The sequence below is a fragment of the Oreochromis aureus genome, linkage group 9, assembly GCF_013358895.1.
Source record: "Oreochromis aureus strain Israel breed Guangdong linkage group 9, ZZ_aureus, whole genome shotgun sequence".
NCBI classification, from domain to species: domain Eukaryota; kingdom Metazoa; phylum Chordata; class Actinopteri; order Cichliformes; family Cichlidae; genus Oreochromis; species Oreochromis aureus.
The window spans coordinates 15,488,314-15,513,319 of NC_052950.1; the positions used below are offsets into that span (position 1 = coordinate 15,488,314).

The 25,006-nt window shown below is 39.8% G+C and overlaps 1 protein-coding gene across 2 annotated transcripts in view; it reads right to left on the reverse strand.

Annotated features, from left to right (window-relative positions):
- LOC116328263 (myosin VIIA and Rab interacting protein) overlaps positions 1-25,006 on the reverse strand; it is a 115,235-nt gene that overhangs the window by 19,842 nt on the left and 70,387 nt on the right. For both annotated transcript variants that reach the window (XM_039616873.1, XM_031750002.2), the window contains exon 4: positions 8,390-8,526. In XM_039616873.1, coding sequence (XP_039472807.1) covers positions 8,390-8,526 — 137 coding nt within the window. The remainder of the gene's footprint in view (positions 1-8,389; positions 8,527-25,006) is intronic.

A 25,006-nucleotide genomic window follows, 5' to 3' on the forward strand; every position in this document is an offset into this window, starting at 1 on the left:
TTAAAATTCTTTTTAAATCATTGGAGGTGTTTTATTCTCATTTTGTGCTATGAGACACTAAAATATAGGCTACGTCTGAAATCGCTGCTTTTGTTCACTCATTCACAAATCTCTACATACCTGCATAATAAGTATGAATAAGCAGGTGTGGGCACTGCTAAAAAATGAGTCATGTGGTGTAAGGTATTTCCCCAAGTAACCTTTACATAGGGAAGAAGTGCAAAATTTTTCACCCAATTTAGCTGAACTGGAGAGCACAATACCAAAAAAAGTGATGCAGTTCAGGAGTCAGATGCACTATTATCATCATCATACTATAATGATCATACAGTATACCTGTATATTTGTTTTGTATCTAATATCTGTCTTTATGCTTCTGTATTGATTATTATGTTATCTGACTTTTAGACTGGAAGGTTTTTTTCTTTGAATGTGGTTCCTTATTGTCTTGTAGTAGAAGTCCTTGGTCATGTATTATATCCTCTGTTTGTAGTCTGTCTATATTCCAGTTCATTTCCTTTTGTGATCCTTTCCTATCTCCCTATTCGTGTTCCCATGCCTCTCTGGCTGTCAATATCCCTGTTTTGCCAAGTACGCGTGTCATAGTCTGAGTCTCAGTATGCATTTCTTACTTCCTGTTTTATTTTGATAGTTCCTTGTCTTGTGTTTGTGATGTTCAGTCTGTCAGTCAGTTCTGCTTGTTGCCAGTCTGTCAATCAGTTCCCACACCGCCCTATTATAGTTATAAATTAAAATGATAGTTTCTTGTTTTCATGATCTTTTGCCAGCAACAAAGTTAAGTTCACCTCTTTCTGCTGAGTCCTGCATCCAGGCTTGCTACAAGCACCGTCTCATATGAGAGACCAATTCTTTTATACATGTTTGTGAAGGTACACTAAACGGCTAGGGACTGAAATGCAAAGATTAAGAGGTGTGTTCCAATGCTTTTGTCCATATAGTGTATAATGGAGAAATACAATACACTACATAGGCTACCGCACAAGTATGTGTAACCAGTTAACTACACAGGCGCTTCAAATTACAGCTGCACAGACAGAACTAGCATCGTGAAATGTTTTTATTGACTTTTCTAACTGACCAGTTGAGAGCAGTTTACTGTATAATTTATAGCTTTGGCGTGTTTGTGGAAACACATGTTGACACATGAAGGAGGATACAGAGTCCACACAGAAACACTGTCTGTCTGAGAGGCTGCAGTGTGCATCATACATCTTCAGCTCCAAAGGCTGAATTAATACAACCAAATGAGGCAACATTTGCTGAGTGTTGTCAATGGCAGTGTGAGAATAAGCCAGAGGCTCAGAAGAAGTGTCCCATGTGAGTTGGAGACCCTGCTGATGACGTTTAAATATGCAAAGTATATTGCCCCCGGAGACTGCTGACTGAAAATGTTACCATGCTACAACGCTGATAGCGATTTATGACTGATGACTGATTTATGAGCAAATGCACTAAAGTAAGATTGCAAAAATAGTAAATAATATATTTGCTAAGGCATATGCCACTGTGAGCACACTGATTTCTGGATTTTGCCCACAGGACGTCTATGCCTACAACCTTAACAAGCTGATGGATGTAGCTAGCATATTGCTCTAGAACCTCCTTGTCCTTCTAGAGTGCTTCAATCTCCAACCCCTTTAATGCTCCATATAAAAGACAGAAGCAGTGTAGAGTCAGATTTTATTAAATTTTAAGGCATTACAATTAGATGAAGAACTTAATCTAGTTCATGCATTGTCTTACAAGAATAAAACCGTGTACGGATATCGAATAATATGGTTTAATAGGCCACTGCGTGCAGCAGAAATCCAAATTCTCTGCTGTGTTGGAATAAAAATATTGATTACAAAAGCAAGCGGAACTGCATGCTCTCATAAACAATTTGGGTTATGTTGATTGAAATAAATAGAGTGTCATAAAACAGACTATGTGGAAAGACAGAGGAAACAAAAGAGAGTGAGGGTGCATGAATAAATGAGCCAATAAAGCTCCACTTAGAGCATTCCTGAAGTGCCAGCAGCAGCGGCAGCAGCAGGAGGAGGAGGAGGAGGAGAGTCTAGGCCGTTTCCTTTCAATTACTATGCAGCATCTGGCAGCACGTACAGTCTCATAAACAAAGTCCTCAGAACAATGGTTTAACTGACAGAGTGTCTGTTCACATCATGAAAGGCTAGGTAGTGAAGAAAAGTAACGTTAATGTATCTCTTTAATTTTGGTTTTACTCATCCTTATTTGATATTATGTCAAAGTCATTTAAATCTATCATGAAATGTAAGACACACGATGTAGGGTGTCGGATGAAATAACTTCATCCAGGTGGGGTTTCTAGCACTGGGAAGCGTGTGGGTTCATGCGTGATGAGAAATTAATTAGTATCGGGGCAAACACGGCCTTTAAAGTTCAAATCATGGTGGCGAGCAGTAAAATGAAGGAGAAAAATGTTTCCACTAATTAACTGCAGCTTTCACATTTTTTTTCACTTTTGAAAAGCAACCAAAGCCACCTGCAGACCGTAATTACTTAAAAGGACTGGCTTGATGACTTGAAGCAAGCAGCCGATTGGACTAATCTTTCTAATGCAGGAAGCAGGTCACGAACAATGCTGTTTAATGACCCAAGAATGCAGCCCCGAGTCAGCGAAAATGCTCATTTGGGAGAAGAAGAAGACGTTAATCCCACACAAAGCACTGCATGAAACAAAAAGATAAAAACAAACATTATGGCAGAAAATCTTAAGAGCTTAGACATTAGTGTAGGAGTAGTTGAAAAGAGGAGTGGGATGTAGAAAAACTACTAGAAATAATACAAGGTGGTATTAAATCCAGGGGCTAAAGATCAGACCTTTCAGTGCATCAACACACACACATACTGTATCTAAATGAATGCCAGCAGATGCAGTTGACTTGTTGACACCACTAAAAGTCCAAGCCTTGTAGTTGTTTGCTTTAAACGTCAGTAGCTCTAGGCTCCCGGTTAACATTTTGCCCTCTAATCTTTGCACACATACAGCACACTGTACTAAGAGTCACCAAGCTTTCAGCTGAAAGAGCCCAGCCAGTCAAAAGAAAAGGCTCCCAAATGCCAATAAATGATTGTCTGGTGCAACAGCTTTATCATAAAAGGTGCAAAAGAAGGTCTCAAATGAGGACAAATCTCTTAAAATAATAAATAAATATATATATATATATATATATATATATATATATATATATATATATATATATATATATATATACACACATATATATATATATATATATGTATAAAATGATCCAGGAGGTCCTTGGGATTTCTTACTACACTCTTCTTCTTCTGCACTATTTTAGCAGAACAGCACAAAGACAGACTCAAGGTCACTGTTCACATTGTCCTGTCAGTGACTCACTAGATAAGCTACATGTAACCTACTGCATAGCAGTTCAGTGCTGAAGGTTGAGACTCTAATCAGTCAATGGACAGAAATGGATCAGACCAGACCTCGTTCAGCAGCATTTAAAAGAAGTTGCCTCATGAGCACAAAAAATAAAAGCTGATCCAAGGTAAAGCATTGTATTTGAAAGCAGTCTGCCGTTTGCATGGAAACACATTCTGTATTATTGTAGCTGCGCTGAAGCTTTTTATCACCACGTGAATTGTGTGAATCCAGTTTTCCAATATGCATCACATTCAAAAGAATGAGAAAAATGAAAGAAAAAAAAGGAGACTCCTAAGAGAAAGATTTGCACAAATGTTTGCAGCTACACATCAAACATTTGGAGTTACATCAGGTTTACTCATACTCCTGCTCCCCTCTCCCTCAACTTTCTCACTACTGAGAACTGAAGGTGATACGATGCCGGAGGATTTCTCAAGTCACTGTCACCTTCCTCGATAGGTAAGCCTCCCGGGCAATTGAAGGGATGTGACAGCAAACACAAAAGGCAGGAGAAAAGTAGGACATCAGTAATCCTCCATTTGAAATGAATGAGATTTAAGTGTCAGAAAAAAAAATTCACCATTCCTGCTCTTGATCTTTTATAACCAACTCACCGCGCTGCGTTTCATGGCGAATTTTATGATGTTATACCATAAAATGAGACTGGAGAGGCAGGGAGATATCTATAAACATTACATTGTGATGGAGATATTTAATCCAAAGCTAATCCTTTATAAAAAAAAAATTGCCAACAGCCAATATCCAACATTGGCTACTGCACTTACACCAGTTTACCACAGTGGAACAGAAATAGATTTTAGGAAGAAGCACAGCTTTTGCAAAAGACATGAACATGGAACAATATTTATTTAAAGTAGGCAGCCACTTTTTTAAGCACACCAGTTCGACTACTCAACAGCAACTCAACAGGAAGCACAACCTACTGACACCATCAGATACAAGCATTTTAATCTCCTAAGCTCCAAAGCAGAGAAGTGGTAAAACCGACTTACATTAAACTAATTTAGAAGTTTGAATGACTATGTTTGACAAGGTACTAGCAAGATGCCACAATTTAGATGACAGACATCTTTATTATGTATAACCAAACACCTAGCCATGCTCTAGCTACAAAAAAGTTGATTACCAGCACGTAAAGCTCAATAACATCACATTAGGGTTGTGCCGCTGGACAATGTCAGGGACTGATGATGGTCATTTGCTCTTCACTCACTATGTGCTCACACACTACTCTCCATTTAATCTTTAGCTGTCTTCTGCACTGTATCTTTTGTCCTGACTTCCTCACATCACCCCCAACCAGTTACAGCAAACCCTCTGATAGGCCCCTCCCTGAGCCTATCAGAGATTTCTTCAGCTTTTCCTTCCCACTGTCGCCATGAGTTTGCTCAAAGGGCGTTGTCTAAATGTTGGTGTTTTCTCTGTATTAATGTAGGGTATTTACCTTACAATATAAAGCACCTTGAAGTGACTATTCCTGCTGGTGCTATATAAATAAAACTGAATTGAACTTAATTGAATTGATGAAGGTGCCTGTGCAGACAGAAAGGCCCCAGCCAGATAGATCCAGAACACCGGAATCCTCTTATCCCATCATAGAGGTGGCCAGTTGTGTTTCGACAGGTTTGAGAATCAATGATTACGTAGCACCACAGTTCAGGTAATTTCAGTGGGAAGAAAATGACAGAAGACAGAAGCTGTGGGCCCCCTCCCACACTGTTGTTAGTGTTTCCAACCTTGGCATCAGCCGTTTTGTACTCCTGCATTGGTGCCAGCTTGGAACTGATTCTTGATATTTCATATCAGTATTAAAATTTAAATGGACTCATACTCTGTCGTGTGCTCTGTGTGCAGAAGAGAAAGAAGTGCTTTCCCCTCTAGCCTCTTGTCATGACACTATACCATATCTCTGCTGTTTTCTGTCACATCTAATAGCCTCAGTTTGTTGACATGTAGGCTCTTATTCGCTGCAGGCTAAGAGTTTAATACTAAAATGTTTAAGAGAGACTAATGCACAATTAAAAACAACCACTGCACACATTTCTTTAAATTTGATGCTATATTTCCCATCAAAGGCATTAATTACTAATTTAACACACATCCGGATCAGTGCTTTGCATCTGCCGATCCACTTAATCAGACACTTGGATCAGTTCTGAGAAAAGCAAAGAGAATAGACGGATGGATGATTCCCTTTAAGTCTTCTATCTGTCGTCACTGATATGCGATTTGCTCGTCTTCAGAGAACGTGGTCACCAACACTTCATCCATTTTTAATGCGAAAAAGTCCCGAGGCGCCACATTGATCACGCAGAGCAGCACTCGTATCTTTCTGTGCACACACAGACGATCGCCACGAAGGAGCATCGCTGCCTTCAACAGGACAACATGGACGTGAAAGCACAAAGAGGATGTTCTGTTCCTTGCGTGACCTTCTCTTTGTCCTCATAGAGAAGGTCGCACTCTCTCTTTGGAAACACGATAGATGCAGAACAGTCACATCACTCCCACCGGCCGTCATGGCAGCTGACATTTCACACTCGTGTGGAACTGATTTCACTTTCAGTGGCCCCTCGGTGATGAAATATTTAACATTCTTTTCTATGAAAGCAGACTATATTTCACATATAGCCGGGGATGGTTTATGAGGCTGCTTTTCTGTATGCACGAAGAAAAGAGATTATTAACATTCTGGCAGCGTTTCTGGGCCACATAACAAAAACTTATTTTTCTCGAAGCAAAACAGACCAAATGAGATGGTGCAACATCGGCTTGTTAATGAGCAACATCTTTATAATTGATCCCCACCCCACCCCCACCCACCGCAATCTATTGCTGATTTACTTGCTGATCTTATTATTCTGTTGAAGTTAAAGCGCAGCAGTTCTGATGTAAATCATGTTAATGTGTTTCCCTTATAAACTTGTCAAAACACTTGACATATTTAATTATTAGCATCCAAAAAGGAGGTTTTAGGAGCAATTTTCTTAAACTCAAAGCCCTTACTTTTCTCAGCTTTTCTCAGAATTTGTATCTTTTTTTAAATATCTTTTGAGTTAGTTTGACAGAACACAAAGGGGGTGGATGTAGGATGAATGATAATATATTTAATACAAACACAAAAATGAAATATAACCTCTGACAGCTCTCCTGTACAAGCCACTAATATCCAGACACACACGGAACCTGAACGGCCTGCACACGTCACAGCATATCCATATCATTTGGGCAGTCCGTTAGCCAGTTACTGGGAGTGGGTGTGAGTGGGTATTTGAGAATTGGAAGCGGTGTAATCTGCTGGGCTCAGGCAAGCTGGAAGACCATGAGCAGAGTCACATAATCCCTCCTCCTCTTCCCCAGATGGAGGAGAGGAGAGGACCCAGTCCAAGCAGAATGGGGAGGAGGATCGATGATTACAGGGGAGAGAAGTGGAGAGGAAATCAAACAACTAGAGGTTTACAAGGATGATCATTTTGTCCACTCACATACCAAAATAAAAGCTACAGTCACAACAACCCAAAAAATAAAAACCATGATTGTCCCGTGAAAGCTTTGTACTTCTCCCAGAAGGACACCCTACTGTGAAAATGATAGAAATGAACTGCAAAATGTCAAAAATGCCTGGAAGCCACTGAGTAACTGCATACTTAGTTTTGTTTTTTTAAGATTAAGATTGATGCGCAGAGTGCAGATGTAAAAACAAAACAGTCACATCAAAGCTGTGCGATCAAGCTTTAAAAACCAGCATTTTATTGCTTTGTGTGTTTTCTGATCACTTTTAATAACACCATATATTTGCTAAACTGAATTGTCACCATGTTATTAGACATATAGACATTAGAAATGTAATCGTTGCTCTGGACATCATACTTTTAGATCTTTGTCATGCAGAATTTGGCCAATCCCATTAAAAGGAAACAACAATAACGCCACAGTAATAATTAATGTAAGTTGCATTGCAGGCTGTTGTACTATAGCTAAAGTCCTCTACTGTGTGTGTTACATAGTTGCAGATATAATTCCTTTTGGCTGTGATATTCATTGTGCCTCGCAAATCACTTTAGAAATTCCAGACAAAATAAACTTGATGTATTCCCTAAACATCTCAAGCTCATCTAATCGTGCCTCAACTCTGACCTGATTTATCCCCTCTGTGTTCTTTTCCTCCATTTAATCCCATGTACCAGGATATGAAATAATGCCTTGTTGTCAGCCACAGGGTGCAGCCCGATCATGGTGCAGCCCGGTCAAAACAATGTTACGTGAAGCAGAGGAAGGCTGGGAGAAAAAAAATTAAAATCTGTTGGTATATACAAGAAGCAAAGTGACCTGAACCTGAGATTAAGTGGCAGGACTTTTCCGGAGGGTAGCTTAACCGTGACCATTACCAACTCCAACACTCGTGAGCGCCAGCAGCAGCAGCAGTGACTCACCCACTTGCACGAAAGGCCAGTTCATAGGTGCAGAATTATTAAAAAAAAAAGAAAAAACCAAGAGAGTCATTTGAGAGACTAGAGTTCTCAAAACAACAGAAGAAGAGTCAAAGGATGTGCAGCGGCGAGTTTCGCGTGAGCTGAAGATGTGCATGTGGGTGACAAAAACCTTTGTTACCGATGACAAAACAATTAGGCAACCCATTACACGAGACGACAAAAACGCGTGAAACAAAGCGAGTGACGATTTAACAACGCGGACTAATGAGCAATCAAGTGAGCTTGGCTGCGTTTACTCTTAATGTCTGGCCAATACCAAGAATCTCAATTTTTTTGATCATCTTTCCAGCAAAACCACTTTAATCACAGCGAGATGCAGACGCTGCCAAAGAAAGATGGTATCTGAAATCAAAATGATGCCGAAGGGAATAATCACAGGGTTAAAAAAAAAATATACGGCAATAAAAAAAAGTATCATAATATGCAGGAATGAAGTTACCTGGGAGATCAGAGAACGTTCCTCTCTCGATGATGTGCTTTCTGTACAGAGTCTTCAAAACCTTGGCGCTGCCGAACCTCTTGAAGCGACTCTTCACATTATTGTAATACCATTCGAGCGACTGCGTCTTCAAAATCCTGTAGGAGCGAAAGGAAACACGACTTTGAGTCAAAATGAACAGATGGCAATAAAAGTGGTAGGGTTAAATTTCACTATCATCACAGCAGGATTATAACTTTGAGCTTAAGCCAAAACAATTAAATCTGCATAAGCTGAGTATCTTCTAATAATTACAGAGATAGGCAGACAACCAGACCTTGTAGATCAATTAAGAAACGAATGGATGTATTACCCACTAAAGAGTGGGGCACACAGGACTGTGGATCTCTGTTTTTGTGGACTTTTCATATGTGTTTTAATTTAAAACAAATTGGCTTTTCAAGGGCTTCTTCCTCTCGTTATGTGTAGGCTGTATAGAAGCTACAAAACCGTTTGAGCAGCACTGTTATGCAGCATCTTAGCAGCGTCTTGTGTGTTTGACAGCAGTGGATGCTTGCGGTTTTCAGATCTGTCGTCACATCATTTTCTGGCCCTTTTCTTATTTCTTGATGCACGGGCCAGTGTGGATGCTTGAAGGGCAGCCAGGCAGACCTTAGCAGAGAGCAGATGATTACATAAGCAGTAATTCATAACGGCGAGGGTTATGAAAAGCCCTCAGAAAACGCGCTCCCTTTGCGCCAGCGTTGCATTGGATTGCATGAAACTCTGCCAACTTTGTGGTTTATCTTGCAGTCCCTCCTGCTCTCCTCGTGCTTTTCCATGCCACTGTCACTCACATGGGAGGACAAGCAAAGACATATTCCCCGTTCAAGCAAAGAAAGCCACCTAAACGCACTGTATACATCATAGTACACAGTTAGGGTTTGTATGTTTCTGCCTTTAGAACAGTCTTCACAAAACAAATCCCCATAAATGATGAACATTTCCTTTGTAATTTGTAATTTGTCTCAACTCAATTTCATTTGTCCCCCAACAAAAGTTCAATAATCTGCTTTTTTTGTCTTCAATATGAATGAACAGGGTTCAGGTCTGAGAGCCGGGGCTGCGGCCACACAGTTCTCTGTGCAAATATGACACCATGCTGCACATATCATTGGCTCTATTTCCCATATTATGAAAGAGCAAAGTGGGAGAGCTCAAACAGACATGGCAGAGTTTTTTAATGCGCGCACATGTTGGTGCTTCTGCTCAATGAGTGGACTGGTTGTGGAAAGGGAGGGCGAAAATAGCTATTCTAATAAAGGGATATGGTGTGTCCCTGAGGCTACATGGTCTGCCACATCCATCCCCTCCTCCCTCCTTTTTAACCTCCCTCCGCTGGATTTATTATCCTCTGCCTCTATCAGCTGGGCTGCTCAATGGGCCTCAGCTCCTTAATTTCATGCCACGGGGTCAACCCAGTCAATTTAATGGTGGCTGCCGAGCTCAAGTAAAAAGGCCTGGCTCTTTTTCATCTCCATATGGGCTCGGGGAAGGCGGCACAGACATGAATCTGAGAGTGCAACGCAGTTATGAGCTGGCGTCATATGAGGGAGAACTACAAATAGGGTCCATTTCTGAAATGAGCTGGTGCATCGGGGGCAATCTTTAAAGTGAAGGAAATACTGCAGGAAATGAAAGTGCTGCAAAGCAATGGCGAAATGAAGTTGTATGCCTGAGTAGCATCTATGTATAGAGCACAACGAAAATAAGTATCACTGACTGTCTGCTAAACCCCATGGCCATTTGGACTTTGTCACTACTGCTATGCCCTACTTTCTATTGGCTTAAAAGCCACAGTACTACCTGGAAATGTGGATTTTTTTGAAATTATGACTGTTTAACATACTAATAGTTTCCACCATAGTCAGTTAAACTTGTGTTTAATTAGCGTATGCTGCCTCTGGCTTTCCTTAAAAAAAAATCTGTCCCCTTTTAAAACATCTTCAAAAAGGCATACTGAATGTGCACTAAGGATAAAGACACCAGACCAACAATATCATCGACAGGTGATAATAACACTGACCATCTCAGAGTGAAATTTTCTCTGGGAGAGCGTTGTTGCTGTCAATCGTGGATATTAGTTTGACACATAAAATCCACATAACTTTGTTGCAGACCAACAACAATAACAATAGAACTCCTTGAAAACACTTTGTTGCATTGTTGATCCATTCAAAGAGTCCAAATCTTTGACCCAGACTTTAATCCAACCAAGCAGCAATAAGTCTATGAAAACCCCATCCATGGACTGAGACCCAAACGAATGCTGATGTCATATCAAATGTTTAAATTCATAAATGTTACTATTTCATTTAAAAAAAAATGTGCCAATTTAAAATTTTACATTAGCAATGCATCTCAAAAATGTTGGGATATAGGTTAAGTAAGTGGTACTAAAAAGAAAACAGCTGGAGAAACATATTGCAACTAATTCGATTAATTCGGCAACAGGTCAGCAACATGATTGGATATAAAAAAGTGCATCTTAGAGAGGTAAAGTTTGTCTGAAATAAAAATGGGCAGATGTTCACTAATCTGGAAAAAAACAGCATTTGTCTCACAATGTGAAATAGCAAAGAATATCTAATCATCTATAGCACACAATATCATCCAAAGAACTGTGAGAAATCTCTGTGTGCAAGAGACGAGGCTGAAAATCAGTACTGAATGTGCATGGATACTGAATCCTACACTTGCCCCTGTCTGATGTGTAGCTGCCATCAAATTCTAAATTACATAACATTTTTCTTTAAATTTCAAATGTTCTCAGTTTAAACATTTTATATGTTTTCTATGGTCTGTTGTGAGAGTTCGGGTTAAATGTGACTTTATGAGATTTATAAGTTATTGGTTTAGATTGTAGACAGCATCCTAACTTATTTAGAATTGGGGCTGTATGTTATATATAGCTTAGCTTCACAGTGGCCCAGAGTTTTCAATTCTTGGACTGCTAGTCTCACTGGCACAAAAAACAGCTGACCAGTAAATGCAATCCCCAGCTTAGACATCTGCTTCGTTCCATACCAGTGACACAAACTTTTTATAGTCAAGCGCTCCCTTTAAAAAAAGACAGATGGATTAAGGACAGAGGGAGAGGCGTCTTGATGAATGAAGCATGACATTGCTTCCCTGGAGTGATCTGATCTAAAAAGAAGATGAAGAAGGGAGGAGAGTAGAGTGGATAAGCAGAGGCTTTCAAGCAAGAGCTCCACTGTTGTGTGAGCTTCTGCAAATACTCATACACACTTTCATAATGAGGCTGGGAGATTCCCTGAAGCTCAGCTGCTGCATGAATAAGAGGGATTCCTGTGGTCTCCTGACGCTAGGTTTACTCTTCCTTCATCATCACTTTGCTCAACTCCCTGCCGAAGCTTTGGAACCAGCGCTTCATTTCTTTAAAGGGCTTCTTCTCTACCCCGTTTGCCCTCTGTACTTCAGAAACCAATTTGCACATCTAAATGAATCCTAAATAAAATATATATAACAGTATGTCAAAGAAGTGCAATAAAAGTAGCTGGATTTGCTGACTTCCCACCTCCCCCAGAAAAGGGAAACTATTATCATAATTGACTTTCTGTGCCTTCTAATTAGTTGGTTCAGCTTCTGTTGAAGTCGCTGTAGAGGCAACAGAAGGAGAAAGGAAGGTGGGGGTTGACTATTACAGCACATCAAACAAACCACATTCTCCTCTGAAGACATGCAGAGTGATTGATCTTGTTAATGTAAGACGAAAAGATGAAAACTGAGATTGTATTCAGCTCCAGGTTTAGATCAAAGTGCCTGATGCAGGGGAGGTTAAAGCTCCCAGGTTGTAAGGTCTAACTGAGCCAAAAGCTCAATGACTTATTCTATACAGTGCAATCCTGTTTTCTTTGCACAAACTCAATAACTCATTTCTTTTTGCCTCATAAAAGTTTTCCATTCTTTCACCTAACCATAAAAAAACATTAAGCAACCAGCACCTCCAAAGTCTCTGTTAACACAGTATTCAATAGAATGTGTCTTTATGCAGATGATGTCATACTGTCTGATTGAAAAAAAAAAAATCTCTAGTGAACAGAAAAATCCTTCCATTCATCCATCCATCCATCCATCCATCCATCCAGTTTCTTCCACTAATCCAGGTCTGGGTTGCAGGGGTAGCAGCCTAAGCAGAGAAGCCCAGACCTTTATTGACATTTGTCAATGTATTACTTGCGACAGCGACCCTCGAGGGTGTCAAGATACAACAGCTCGGTGACATTTTTGGATATTGCAAGCTATGGTGAAGAATCAAAGCTTGATTAGGGAGAGAATTTAATTTTAATTTATGATATGAGCACCAGGAGAAAACGGCCCCAACAAGAATTAATGTGTTTCATCTGCATCTTTTGCTGCTTCTACAGTGGTGTGTTTGTACAGATTAGAGTTGTCCAGGAGGGAGAAGTGGGAATGAGAGATTGATTTAACATGCACACTGTAAACTGTGGAAATAAAACCAGGACAAGAGAGAAATATATACCATATGATTTAATATATGATTTAATTTCTTTGTGTGTTTATTAATAATACAAACTACATAAGCACTTATTCACAGTAACAAAAATGTATTTTTATGGTGAAAATAAAGTGAGGGTGTTTCAAAATATACTGGGAAGAATAGTCTTCATTTAGCAGTTTACTTCATGCTCTTTACATAATGTCAGTGACATGAATATCATCTTGAATATCATCTCAGACACTCAGGCCCACCTCCTTTTCAAACCTTCTCTTTGTTAGGGGCAGCCAATCAGAAGAAAGGTGGCTTAGAGGGAGGGTGGCTTTAAAGTAAATGAAATGAGGGCCTGTAGTGCCAGTATTTATTATCTCTCACTAAAGTGAAAGATTAAGAACATTAATAACATATGGAAATATATGGAACTGGAAAGAATCATAATAATTTGAGATTAGGAAGAAACTGAAACCTAAATCTGTTTTAGTATTCAGGTCCCTGTACTTTTTATCTGTGTTTTAAGGAATATAGCCGGTCATGCATACAGGCTTTATGACACAAAGCTGAGAAAAATGCTGATTATTTTACATTATACTGTGTATATATGGAATGCATTGTAAAATAATTGGCACCTTTTTCAGCTTGGTGTTAATAGCAATGTTGTCTCTTTCACTATATCACAGCACTAAAGACATGCTACTAAAATATAGGCACTGGCAGAATAGACTGAAGAAAAAAGACAAGGTCATGGGTCAACTGCAATGCCCATGAGATTTTCTGCAAACCTGGGCAGAACCGTACTAACCTGTCGGTATGATTTAAAACAGCGTGTGGCTTGCAGAAGGCAGGAAAACAGCGCTCACACAGCAGTAGTCCTGTACATAACCTTTCCAGGAAGCAGCATGAATATTGATCAACTGCCTGTTCCTCTGTGATTGACATTTAGATAGGCAGGAAGAGGAAAATAAAAAGAATACATTATTTAATAAGGCGGTAAGAGATGTATTTGTATTTCATGCACCATTTCTCCTTTTCTAATTTAGTGAGTGTGTGTGTGCTTGTGTGCTTTTTTTATTATTTCTGCATCCTTTCTCTTGCATGCTTTCTGTTCCTGCTGGAATAAATAATGTGCTCATTAAAAAGCACACCTCAGCTGGAAATATATTATATAAAATGCCAGATATGATGTTCAAATACGGGTAGAATAACAACCCAAACAACACATTGCATGCTACTCATTTAGAAGTCCGAGAGCGCTGACCATATGATCAGGGTCTGTAGAGAACACCAAGCATCTGTTTCTATGTTACAGTCTATATATCACAGGAAGAGCAGGAGGTCATTAAATGAACAGGGCACTATGACCGGAGCATTTTCATGCTGCATGTATTTAAATATACACAGGATTTAACTTGGACAGTTGCTTCAGGTTCAAAGTAAGGTGCTTTGGCACATTCATTTAACTTATCTGTGTCTTTAAAAAGTATACAAATTTAGGCACAGAACAGCTTTAAGCAATGGGCAGACAATTTACTCTTCCATTGCTTCTTTCTGCTAGCTTTCTTTCATGGCCTAAAGCTATCATCCTTACTCTTCCCATCTCTCTGCCTCATGTGTGTCCATCCTACTTTTTATCATTCAGCGCTCTCTTTAGACCTTCACCTTTCAGTGCTGGCAGCTGAAAGAGACCTGGGCACAGTATGGAAATTACTATGCTACTTATGCACTGCCAAAATGGCTTTCTTAAAAATCAGTTAATCGATGAAGGATTAGACACTGAGCTTAATTAATTTCTTTCTGAAAGAAGTGACGCCTAGATCAATCAATGTTTACTCATGAGAGACATTTAATATTCTCCTTGAGGTTGATGCAGAAAGTTTACAAGTTTATAATAAATACAGGGTATTGCAAACAGCATTTGCTCTACTGTACAGAGACATATAATAACAGCATTTGAAGTCTTTGGACTGACCGAAAGTTTATCAGTTATGAGGGTCTGAGTTTCAATTGGAGCTTGAAATTCAACCCTCATGGTGCAATTTTGGCATGGATTACCTGCCTTGTCATTCACACATCGTCACAGCACAGGCACGTCTTGAAGGATACTTTATTTGAACAAAGACAGGCTCAAATATGCTGGTCAAGAACATATGAAACTCAGGTGACGTTGAGCCCACAAATATCTACAGAGTGTAGATATTTGTGTTTTTTAATTGCAAAGGTTTAAGAATAAATTCAGAAAGTGTTTGAGTTGATTTTAGATGTGTGGTTGTTTTCTTGACCTGTAAGATATTTTACATTGTTTGACCCTGTGGGTCACCCTTTGGTTTAAAGTGACAAGTCTTGACCAGAAGCATTTGTTTTTCCAATGAGCCCATTGAGGGTTTTTTTTCTACAGTGCAATTTTCCACTGGATGGACTGCAGTTTTGGCATGTCTACATGTTACATTTCTTTTTTCTAAGTTGCAGCTTGATCCAAATACACAAAAATGGCATGTGGATAAAATTTAGGAAAACCAGAAACTAACCCACGCTTCATGACCTGCAGTAAACTTACCTGGAGCTATAATCTCAAGCATTTTGGGCTCTTCATTACAGTAATCTCTCTCTTCCTGTGTTTACAGTTTGAACTAACGGGGGAACAGCCTGTAATGTTTTTACTGCTTGTCATACAGTATGAAATAGAACATGATTAACATTTGGAGAAATTAGCAAAGTGAACAAAAATTAGGGCATGTACACAGTGGAGTAATTGAGCATTTGAGAATTAAGTAAGGACACTGACCACAATTTGGCTCCTGTAACAGCTGGCCAGATGTGTCATCATGTGTTGCTGTTCAGTTGCACATGTGGGTCTGTTAAAAGTGATGTCAGACATATTTACTTAAAACCACTCCATACACAAGCTACATGGCCATCTGGCGAAATGAGAAAGCTACAAAGAAGGTTTTTTAACACCAGCTGTGGTGCATTTACATATTATTTGACGTGACTGTATAGAGCATATAGGAAAAGGAGATAATCTGCTCTCAGAATCCTCCTCCTGCACAGCTAGAGCACCACATGGGATTTTAAGCGGAGCATGCGGAGAGGCAGAACGCTGCAGCAGCCCAGCAATGTGGGAAATTTTGTCACAGAATAGACCGCAGTTACGCTTTCCACCACACAAGTCCTCCTCCATCTGGCTATTCTGTGTTGATAATGAAAACTGCAGCTCCCTGCAGCCTTTATCTAAGCAGCTATCTGAAGCCAAAAATCATGGACGGTCAATATGATTAGAGGCTGAATGAGGCGAAAGCGTGTAAACAAAATGAATTAGCTAAATGTCGTGTGAGAGAACTACAAAGCTTGCGGTTGTAATTAAACCTCAATAAGATGGCATCGCTGGTGTTTTGAATTTTTTTTCCCTAGGTCACTGTGGGTTCCCTGATTTTATCCTCTTAATGTGATCAAACACCTCAGCAAGGAAATGAAAATGCAGTCAAATAAAAAGGATTTTAGAGATTACATAATAACTGAGTAAAAAAAAGCAGGAAATATATGTTTTTTTATATCCCCAATATTACAGCATCAAAGGTGGAAGAAGTACTTTAATGCAGCAAAGTTATTATTGAGATTATCCTGTAATGAGAAGATCAGTCCTCCTAATTGCAAACGTTTCCATCAACAATTATCTTGCAGAAATGCCCTTTCCCTATTGACCCCCGTATATGCTCAGTAATTGCAAACTTAGCTGAATAATAATGTCAGCTATGCACGTACGCTGTATGAAAGGAAAAAAATCAGTCAGTGGGAAATGAGAGAAGGGTGTGCTGAATAGAGGTCATTAACCTGATTCAAACCTCAGACATTCTCCGCGAGTTACTTTGACACAAGGACAAACAGGGAAAAAAGTGGTAATCCTGAACGCTGAAGCTGCCAGAACTCAATGTACCGAAGTGTCATTCTTAACAGCCTGTTAGAGAGCAGGAGGACCGAGCCTGACAACACCAGACAGGTATCAGGATACACTGTCACCAGTCAGAGGCAGGAGAGAGGAGCAACGGAGGGGAATGAGAGGGCAGAGCAGGATAGGAAACGATGGTCATGTTAAGAAGAAAGGTCATTGCGTCGATGGGCGTCATGGATGCCAGGCACATGGGGCATTTGCTCTGCGTGGTCTATTTTTAGAAGTCTTTTTGAAAGCACACCACCATCCTATAATCCATGTGAATCGATCTTCAGTGGAAAATTGGGGGAAGCGAAGATGTCTATGGTTGCAGTTGGCCTTTTAAGATGAGTTTGAATTAATATGTGTGTGTGTGTGTGTGTGTGTGTGCACTTGATAAGCCAGGGAACCATGAAAGAGGTTTTTTCCCCACATAAGAGGAACATATTGTATGGAAAGTGTTTCAGAGAAGGTTACAGAACAGCTCCAGACATTAAAGTTTGACATTTTGAATCAGGTCGCCTAAAGCAACGGTCTGTATGGAAAAGTTCACCTCGCTTTCCGCTTGCATGAAAGAAAGATGAAAAAGGTTTCAGGTTGCATTTCTGGTGCGGATGAAGTGCTTGTCCTTGGCTTGAAAGACACAACCCATTAATGCACTAGTGTCATTTATAGCATAAGCACAGCTTTATTGTTCTACACACCACAGAGGTCACATGCAGCTAAAGAGAAATCAAATTAACGGTGATTATTTGTAGAAGTTTTTAGAGCAGACTGATGCCCATTAAAGACTAAACACCCTGCAGTGCTTCCAGTCTGAAATCTATATGCAAATGGACACTAAAGGCAGCACATGGCTTTAAAAGCCAAACCCACAAATCTGGTCAGTAGACCTGCATGCCTGTCTCTATCTCACAAGGGCATTTCTGAATATTATGAATTGCACTGCCAGAGGAGACCATTTCTTTTCTCCGGTGAAGACATTATAAACCAGCTCCCATTACACTCAAGTGAGTTTTTTTCCCTCTCTGTGTGTGGGTCTGAATATACAAGCATTTTTCTATTGAAATGATTCCTGTGTAGCTGTGACCTTAGGGCCACATTCTTCACTTTTTAAGTGTATTTCAAAAAATTCAGCCAACCAGACGATAAAGCTGGCCATTCCACTGCATTCCCACCAATTAGGAAACCAACAAAGGGCCTCCTTCCCAAACAGGCCTCTGGCTGCCCTCATCCTGGAAACAGTTCCCATTAAGTTAGTCACACGCCACCACCCAAAACACAAAAATCACTGGGACAGCAGAAGCCTCCTGTTTTTTTGGTTTTTTTTGTTCGGCCTGTTTTGTTTTCAGTATCACTGCATGTCTGACTCTCTTTGTTTCTCTTTGCTTCCCTTAACTTGACCTCATTCATTAAAAATAACATATGTATGTTTAATCTGAAAAGAAAGGAAATGAGGCAAAGGATGGTCCCACTGCTGACGTGTTGTTAGCAGAACAGGAACAGCACTGGATTGTTTAGTGGTTTATGGCCCCAAAACACTTTGCAACAAACAAAAAATGTCATTTTTTTACATAAATTAATCCACCAACAATATATTGATGTCAACTAGCAACACTTATCTGAATATTAGCATTTTTTAAAGAATATTGGACATGCTTAGCCAGACCGTGAAAGTAATTTACACATGCTAGTGACAAAGGCTACAAACAGAGGTTAAAGACAACCGCTATGTAGCAATCTATTTTTTTTGCAACTAAAAAGTCAGAAAGTCAAAGTAACACTCATGAGAATAAGAGATGTAAAAATGTGTTTTATGTTTCAGAGCTACGGTTAGAAGGTCAAAGCTCCTTTTTGCATGATGACCGAAAAAAGGAATTTAGGACGTAAAAACGAAGGCTAATTATTCTTGTGATGAAAACGACATTAAAGTAATTACTATATCAAGCCCACTACAATAGGAACTGTTTACAGTTTATAATCGTTGTGCTTAATATTTCTTAATTACCTCAGTTTAACCTGTTTGTGCTAAGTGGAACACTTTCAGGTAAATATAAAGATAAATATAACATTATCTTGAGCAGTCACACAGACATAAACAGGTACAGAGCTAATAAGACTCTACCCGGCTCAGTCTGGTAGACAGGGCGTGGGAGACGGATGACAATGAATCATTAATGTTAGGCACAGAAATGCATGCAGTGTGCATACACACTCGCTCACACACACATACACATCCTTGTACACTTCTCTTTATGGTGATCCTTCAATGCATTTCCTAGCCCAATACTCTAAAACCAAACCTTGGCTGTCTACCTGCAATTTGAAACATGTGGGGTCCCCAAAAGCTGTTGTATCCTACAAGTATAGTGGGCTCCTGGTTATCAGACCCCACAAATGTAGTAAAACAAGTCTATGCACACACACACACACACACACACACACACACACACACACACACACACACACACACACACACACACACACACACACACACACACACACTAATTTATCTCTTCTGTCTTACTCATCCATCCTTCCCCATTTACAGCATGGTGTTTTCTCTGCGCCATCGCTGATTTTGTGGTGACTGAGACAGATGGGAGGGTTGAGAGGGGAATGGCTCACCAACTGAAGAGGAGAAATCTCTCATTGTCTTTTACTATGAGCTGAAAAGGAGTTATCATCATCATCATATTCTTTATGGCTTTTGCACCATTCCCCCTTCACTCCCCCTTTTGCTTTTTTTTGTCAACATATTATTGTTTTCAAGTTGGTCTCTTCATTCATTTCTCTGTATATTTTTCATAAAGAAATCTGGGTAAATTAAAAACAGGGTAACGTTATTAAAAGAGTTTGTTAAAATAGAGTTCAACAGATATATATAGATCAACTTGGAGTGTCTTATGATTGTGGAAACAATATTCAAAATGTATATCTCAGACTGTAACATGTCATCATGCACCAATAGCTTCAGTGTGATCAGGCTTGTGAGGGACTGTATATTGGAGATAGGGTGTTGGTGTGAAGTGAATGAGAGGATAGCAGGCTGCAAAGATGGATGCAGTGTAGACGAAACAGAGTGCCATCCATCAACCAGTGGCCTCTGTGACAGTCTACCCTATATGACTAACCAAACACATACTAAGCTAAGAGGGCTTTACCGCAGCGTGAGAGGATATAACCTGACCTTCAAACTATTTCACCATTAGATCAGATCATAATCTTTTCAGCCTATATTTTTTCTCCTCTTTTAATTACCAATGTAAGCTTCATGAGGATAAAACCTTCCAAAACTACATCAGAAAAGCAAAATCATATATGGCTACATATGAAGGGAAATGTACCAGTTCAAAGATTATTGGATGACTGGTGCATTAACACACTGCTGTTTAAGCATCTTTTTGCTGGTTTTGGCTTTGATCATTCAGAAGAACCTTTGCCCTTCCTCTTTCATGTCAGTGTGCACATGCAGACGTGCATCGTACTCCAGGCCAGGGCAGGGAAGCGCTGCATTATTCATACTAATTCTGTCACACTGAGTAGCCAGGAAGAGGTGGAGGGCGCAAAGTGCGAGTGTATAGACACCTTCTCTCACTGCCTCCAAGTAGGAATTGGTTTGATCATTATCAGTGACCTCTAGGTGCGATCACTGCAGACATCAATGTGATACTTTTCATCTGAAGGCAAAGTCAATATTGAAAGGGGTCATGGCGGTCAGTGTATGGACAGACATACAGCTGCACTGTATGCTGCTGGTAGTGATGTACTGGAAATACAGGAAAAACCCTTCATAGATATGGGATATTCAGTTCTCCCAAATTTATTTTAAAATAAAAATTTTTGACATTCGGAATAAAGTATCCAAATCCAAAAGTGCGTATTCTCTGCCTGGTGGGCAAGTGACCATGCCATATAGCTGCAGTGATGTTTCATGGTATACCTGCTATACCATCTTAATCCTCTAATCAAATATTATCCAAATACCAATAAATATCCTTTAAAATTGAATAGAACAGTAGAGAAATAACATAACAAATCACATGCCAAACCACATATTTCTATATATATATAAGTCCTGTTCAATTCTATTTTATGTATATAGCGCCACACACACAGTGTCAGAACAACAGTTGCCCCAAAGTACATTATATATATATATATATAAATCCCTACAATAGGAAAAACCTCTATGAGGAAGCACTTGGTGATGGTGGGAAAAGACCTCCAGCAGAATCAAGCCCAGAGAGGGGCAGCCATCTGCAAATTACTAGTTGGGGGTGAGGGAAGGAAGACAATATTTATCACTATGACAGCGATACTCAAATGTTTTCTCTAAAATGCTAACAAAACATCTGAGTTCTGAATTCATGAATATTGTAAAAGTTAAGTCTGTCTAATTCATGTTGTACTATACACATCATGCAAAGTTTGGTACAGAAAATTTCACATTTTGTTAAGAAAACTATTTAAACCTTTTAAGCATATGTTGCACATCCTATTTTTGTCTTTGTTCTTATTTAATAGATACCTGCAGTTGCACTCAACATTTGTTGTTGAGATATTTGATGGAATCTAATTCAGCTTCATGCTGCTGTGTTGGAAGTATTGTAGAGAGCTAATGTGGCCGATCACTCAGACTTCAGCTGTGACTCATAACATTGCCTTCACAAGATAAAGGATCCTCTTGCCATTCTTTTTCATGTACCTGCTTTTAATGTTATCAGCCCATTAGGCTGAATATTAGGCTAAATGACTGTTATCACTCACATAGATTTAGCTTGTATGGGCTCTCCCCCACCTTGTAGCTGGTTCAGTAGGCTATTACAACATTAGGTAGTGGTATATATAACACATATGGGTGTTTGCTGAAACAGTAGGTGATGGCGTGAGTCATTTGCTGAACTTTAACCCCAGAGATTGAGGTAGGTAGCCCATATGTTTTAGTGATTTTTGCCTTCTTACTTTGAGTTTGTTTGGTTTGGTTTAAGCAGTAAAATTCCTTGTTTAGGGCAGGGAATAACTATGACTTGGGTTTACCATTACACACACTACAAGCACCCTTCTGGTCTACTGTGTGCAGTTGGGCCCAATCTGAATCTGATGCCTCTGGGTAGTAAAAAAAAAATTCCAATGGTTATTTATTTTTTTATATATGGGGAACTATGAGTCACAAAACAGAATAAAGTACAAGCTGAAAAAGTAATGCGTTCTGCTTGATCTATTTTTATTTAAAGCCACATATCTGACTAGATGAAAACGTCAACTGGACGTGTAGAATGTAAATCTGATGCCGGAAAGCTGATTGTAGGGTATGCTGTGTTCAAGTGACAGACACAGTGGAGGAGTGAGCATTCTCTGTATAAGCCAGAGCCACTAAAAGGCTGCAAACATGGTAAGTGGTGAGATGAACTAATGAATTACACTTGACCTGTGCACCCAAACAATCTTCTCCAACGCAATGTCAGAATGTAGGGAAGTGTTTTGGTGTATGTGTGTGTGTGTGTGTGTGTGTGTGTGTGTGTGGAGGTGGTAAGGAAAGGGATTAGCAAGCATGATCTAACCCAAAGATGTATTTAACCTTTTCTTCACCTCATTTCTTCTATCCATATTTCTTCCTTGTCCTTTTATCTTTGTCCATCTTTGAGTTGTTTTGCAGTCCATGTTTGTACCAAGATTTCTGAGTGTGTTTGTGGTAAAATATATATATTTCTTCCAGATGATACTTTGTCCTGTATCCCTGAAGTGTGCATTAGTCTGTCTGCTTGTAAACATGAGAGATTCATGTTTATCTGTTAGGTCTGTGTGTGTCCTCTCCAGGTAGAGAGGCAATCTTTTTTCATACCATCAACAGGAGATGGGCCCAGGTTTAGGGGATTTCAAACTCACTTAGGTGTTCTTCACATCCCTCCCCCCTCAAGATGTGTATGCTGAAGTAAACAGAAACAGCGTGGAGATGTGAATCCTGCGGTCGTTTGCTGGGGTGAAAAATGATCCTAGCTGAGGGCGAGTGAGGATGGTTTCATGCCTCAGATAGAGAGAGAGGCTCGGATACAGAACGAGAGAGTGACAGAAAGTAAGCGAGTGGTGAGGCAGAAAGTGGGAGTGGGAGAGGGAGGGAGAGAGAGAGAGAGAGAGAGAGAGAGAGAGAGGGGCACCACAACTGTGGAGAAAGCCTTCATTCAAAATGCATGAATCCACAAGTCAGGTAATCATGAGAGAACCTGCAAGGCTTCCACAGAGAAACCTGCAGGTGAAAGCACTCGATACTCAGGGCACTTAAGGCATATAACACATAAATTAATAGTCATGTTGACTCACACAATAAAGACACATTCCAAATAAGACAACAAAAACAGACACATATGCTACATATCGCTACAACATGGCCTCCTATTTGTTATAAAAAGCTGCCACAAGTCTCAATAGCAGCGCAGAGTACATTTGTGCATTGTGCTCCTATGTGCGAGCTCTTATGCCAAGAAATGTGCACAGAGTACCTCACTTGGCGTTTACGTGCATGTGTGTGTGTGTGTGTGTGTTTGTGAACTAGATCTGTGCACAAGTGTGTCTGCTTGCTGCTTTGATATCTTTCACATTGGCAGCCCTGATATGAACGGCTGCTTTGATCCCATTCGAATCAGACAACATCACCCGGTTTCCTTTGCTGCTGCTCTAAACACACAGCCTGAAAGGCACACAGAGACAGAAAAGGAGGGGGATTCCTATTGTTTTCCAGTTGCATTGGTTGCTATGGATCAGCGGTCACTCCATGTTCAGAGGAGCTATCTCCTGAAAGATGTTCTGTGGCTTTTTTGCCAACAGATTAATAAAAAAAATAGATCTGTCCATATTTAGATTTGATATGGCATTGCTTGTGTTTCGGGAACATACTAAAAGAAAGTGAAAGTATAAATCCAAAACTCTTCCAGTAGAACATCCAGAGCAAAGAATCCCTGAAACCAGTCTGTTGGTTTTTTAGAAAAATGACATATAACTTGTTCTTGATTTTAATATGTGACAATACAACAAGGAGGTGAAACGCATGCCCTCTGGTACAAAACATGAGAATCGCACTTCTTAATGCAGAGAGTTTCCAATTATGTTAAATGCTTAAATGGGAATCCTATCCCTCCATTTTCTTGGTGACATTAGTAGATAAAATGATTAACAAAAAAGAAGGTGGAAAACTTCACACGGCTGTTTCAAAACTGACCATGCAGGCACGGAGGTATCCAGCACCAATCCACCAGCCCCAGAAACAGCAGGAGGTACAGACTTAATAACATCATGTGATTTTTCAACAAATGAGATCAAACAGCACTCCTCGCTCAGGTGGGAAATCATGACTAAACAAGGTGAACGGAGTGCTCTAAGCGCCGCAGCGATGCACAGACAAAGCCTCATTTAAAGCGCTGAAAAATGGATGAGGAGGTGCAATGAGACAGGAGGCCTGGAGCAATGTACAGCTATTGATATGCAGCAGAGAGCGCAATAAGGATGTGTACATACACACCACTTGAAGTCCTTCGGAATGGCAACAGTACAGGGAAAGTGGGGTACTGAAATTAGCATATTTGTCTAATTGTTATTCATTTACACTGGCTCCATTTCCCAGTGCATTAAGTCCACATGTGAGATGTGTGCATTATATTTCTCAGCATGCCCGAACATATGCTGCAAGGACAACTGACGGATATCAGGCAGCCCTCTGAAGTCTTGTCAAAGAAAGCGCGTGCAGCAATAAAGTCACATAATTAGAAACACTGTTTTAAAATGAACCTGGTTAATTAAATAAAACCTTCTACATGTTTATGGTAATTTATGCTGCGTTGCACAGACTCTTTCCCTCTCTTTGGAGAAAGCACAGGGTGAATTAATAATGACTCAGTTACACACAAGTTTTTCAGTACACCATCACAATGAGCCAACACACACAAAAGTGTGACATCATCAAAGTGGAATGCAGCCATCATTACTACACCTGTGCTTTCCCTTAAGTGGAAAATATAACAATAGCTTTGTTCAGCTATTAAAAACTTAACTGATACTTATATGTGTTTTGGTGAACTGCTACTCCATCAGTTATTTTGTTGATACTTTATATTGATACATAAAATATTTACTGCATTTATGTGTATATCTATGAAAACCTTTAAGAGTTTATGTTCCTAAT